General features: G+C 36.6%; 1 protein-coding gene across 1 annotated transcript in view; it reads left to right on the forward strand.

Moving 5' to 3' along the window:
- Positions 1-3,137, forward strand: part of LOC107104941 (GTPase IMAP family member 5-like) — a gene marked incomplete at its 3' end in the record, with an annotated part of 11,236 nt that overhangs the window by 5,094 nt on the left and 3,005 nt on the right. The window contains exon 2 of the mRNA XM_015405057.1: positions 1,383-1,473. Coding sequence (XP_015260543.1) covers positions 1,383-1,473 — 91 coding nt within the window. The remainder of the gene's footprint in view (positions 1-1,382; positions 1,474-3,137) is intronic.

Consider the following 3,137-nt stretch of genomic DNA (forward strand, 5'->3'; position numbering starts at 1 on the left):
TATACCAATATACACTGAAATCTTTAAGAATTACTTATTAGTGAGTTAATTAGGTTAAACCATCAGAATCTAGTGTTAAAATGAAAAGTAGTCCTCTAGACATTAGAGATTTGGAAATTCCACATAAAATTGTTTATTTAGTTTGTTTATTTTTGAACATCAAGTCTTGTACTAAATTATTGTAGTCCTAATTTTTCAGATAAAATGTGCAGATTTAGATGTTTTTTTGTTTTTTTTTAATGTGGGGCATATAAAAGATAAACATTTTAAATGGAAGCTAAATGAACTCAGCAGGCTGTTCTTATTGTTTAGGTAATTAAACATGTGTTCAGAGCTGATCTCTTTATTCTAAAATCAGAAAGCTTTTTTAATTCAAATTCTTCCTGGATAGAAAGCAAAACGCCTTCAAACTTGAAAACCAAGTCCAGTGGATTGTTTTTAATTTTTTTGGAATTACTATAACCTGGATGACTGAGAACCTTCACCAGCATATATTCTAAAAGCCTGACCAATCTGGATCTGTGGGAGCAGAATGACTGTTACCGACCCTTTGCTCTGCATTATAATCAAATTAAGTTGATTCACACAACCTAATATGTCAGCCTATTTGCACATCAGATTCATCTTAAAAAAAAGTTATGTGAACAAGGATCAGCACCTTGATTTTTGACTGTCTTAAATGTCCATCTTGTATATTTGCTCTTTGTCAGGGGCTACAAAGCCAGGGTACTTGTAGTGAAACTGTGTATGGGGTTAACATAAAAAAACTCCATGCACCATGACCCTAAACTGAGTTTCAAGCCCAGAATGTTACAAACTGCATCCTTGAGGATATCGGTTTGAAAATTTAAAACAGAAATACAGATTTTTTATTTTATTTTGGGCCACAAGAAACATTTGCTTTATTTTTTTGTCACATTTAAAGCATATAAAAACCAAATGTGTTGCTCAGAAAATCAAACAGAGGTGTGTGTTCATTCTCTCAAAGGCTTCACAGTGGAGCAGTTGGTAGCACAGACAGTTTGAACCCTGGGATCCTTATTAGTTTTTAAATGTTCTCCCCTTTATGTTTGGGTTCCCCTCCAAGTTCTTCTGACCTTTAAAAAAAAAAAAAAAATCACAGCATTACTTTTTTACTCATTTTAATGTCAGATCCATTATTCCACCGTCATGGTGAATTATTGTCATTCATTTGTTTTTCCTTTTATTATATATTTTTCTCTCCAGCTCCATGTGTGCATTAAGATGATAGAAATCACATAACTATCTGCTGCATCAGTTTAGCTCTTAAATCTTATTGAGAACTAATGAGTAGTTATATTTTTAATCCAGGTATATGTTTAAGTTTCTAAAACATTGTAACATCTTTAAATCCCATCCAGGTATCCCTGGCATTAAATGACTGTCTGCGATTTATTTCCACAGTGGGGCAGCAGGAACGTTCCAGCAGCTTAGATCTTCTTCCACCAGACAGTAAGTTTGAGTTTAATTTGACATAAAAATAGTTTAATTTTGTGTTCAAACAATACATTGTTTAAAATATGTTTAATATAAATGCAAGAAAAAGATTGGCTTTTCAACTAAACCTTCCATTCATTGATTGCAGAAATATCTGAACTATAATTTTTTTTAAAGCTGTTAAGATTCAGACTGAGGACCCAGAAACTACCAGAACACAACAGGAAATAACTTTAAAAGATTTGAGGGAATAATGCAGGTTTTTCAGGATCAGGTGAGCCAGAGCCTCTGGAGGGGAGATAACAGGTTAGTGGCTGAGATTGATGATTTTAGGTTCAGACTGCAAAGCCACTAACCTTTCTTAATATCCAGGTGGGGTGTCTTAGTTCCAGAAAACTTTGGTTACTTGACACAGAATTTTCATTGAGGCTTGGCAGATTATCTTGGTCAAAGGAGGTCCAGGGTCAGAGCCAGGTGATCAGATTTTCAGAGAATCCAAAACAGAATCCAGGGACAAGGTCAGGGCACAGAAACAGGTCAGGGATCCAGGCGGCACAAAAAACAGATCCAACAAGGGCTAGGCAGGCTCAAAAAAATCAGGAGGCAGAAACAGGTCAGGATCAGGTAGACAGACAGAAAAATGCTGGATGCTTACTAGCCAAGGCTTTCAAGCAATCTGGCACGGTCAACTAGACAGAGGCCTGCTTAAGAAGGCTGGCAAACAGGTGAGAAGAATCAGTGGCAATTAGGCTGAGCAGTGGCAGCACAGAGCAGAAGGGGGAGGGGAATTAAAACAAATACTAGTTGACAGGCCAGAAACATAACAAAAGCGATTCATCAGTTAATTTATTTCAATTGTTGGAAAAAATTAAAAGGATTTTCTCAGCATTCTAATTTAAATTGCAGCTTTATGAAGTTGGATGCTTTGGGTGTCATTGTTACCCCAGAAGCTGTGATGTGTTTGTAGTAGTTTTTCCTCTGAGAACTGCTCTTGTTTATTAGCAAACCCTCTTATGTTGACTTCAAGGTTAGGAGACCATGATTCGTCAGGACCCAACCTTTGGTCTCTAGACCCTCCTCCTCCTGCAGACAGGACTAGAGGATAGATTTGTAGATTAATCTGTTACCTGAACTTCTACAGATGAAGTCCAGATCTTATCAGTCCACCTTCCTGTAGAGCTTCCATAATAAGTAGAAGCAGTTCAGAAGTCACAGCCTTTTTTCAATCTTCAGGTGGAGTATTGGTAATAATGTTAAGTCAGTCTGCTTAACACACCATCAAACTTTTTGTCACTGATTAGTATTTTGAGCTTCTCAATCATATTATCACTTTCAAAACAAAAACAACTGTCAGCAAGGACAAACTTTGTCAAACATCATGTGATCCTAACGAGTTTCAGGGGAAATTCGAATATGAGTGTTTCTGCTTGTCGAGGTGCTAAATATGCAACCCTTGACCCCCTAGCCAGGGGAGGTACGGTAAGTGTTTTTATCTAAGTATAGTTGAGAATTGGTTTATAATATTTTTCTTATGTGATCTAACATAGAAATACACTGAAAGTCACTCATGACAGGCATCCACTGATTCCTTCACAGCAGATATTTATTCACACAGCTCATCCGAATAGGTTATCCTGCAGATTAGAGGTTATGGAACAGACCAGAAAACAAATTAAGTG

The sequence above is a fragment of the Cyprinodon variegatus genome, unplaced genomic scaffold, assembly GCF_000732505.1.
Source record: "Cyprinodon variegatus isolate N-32 unplaced genomic scaffold, C_variegatus-1.0 Scaffold1966, whole genome shotgun sequence".
Classification (NCBI taxonomy): Eukaryota; Metazoa; Chordata; class Actinopteri; order Cyprinodontiformes; family Cyprinodontidae; genus Cyprinodon; species Cyprinodon variegatus.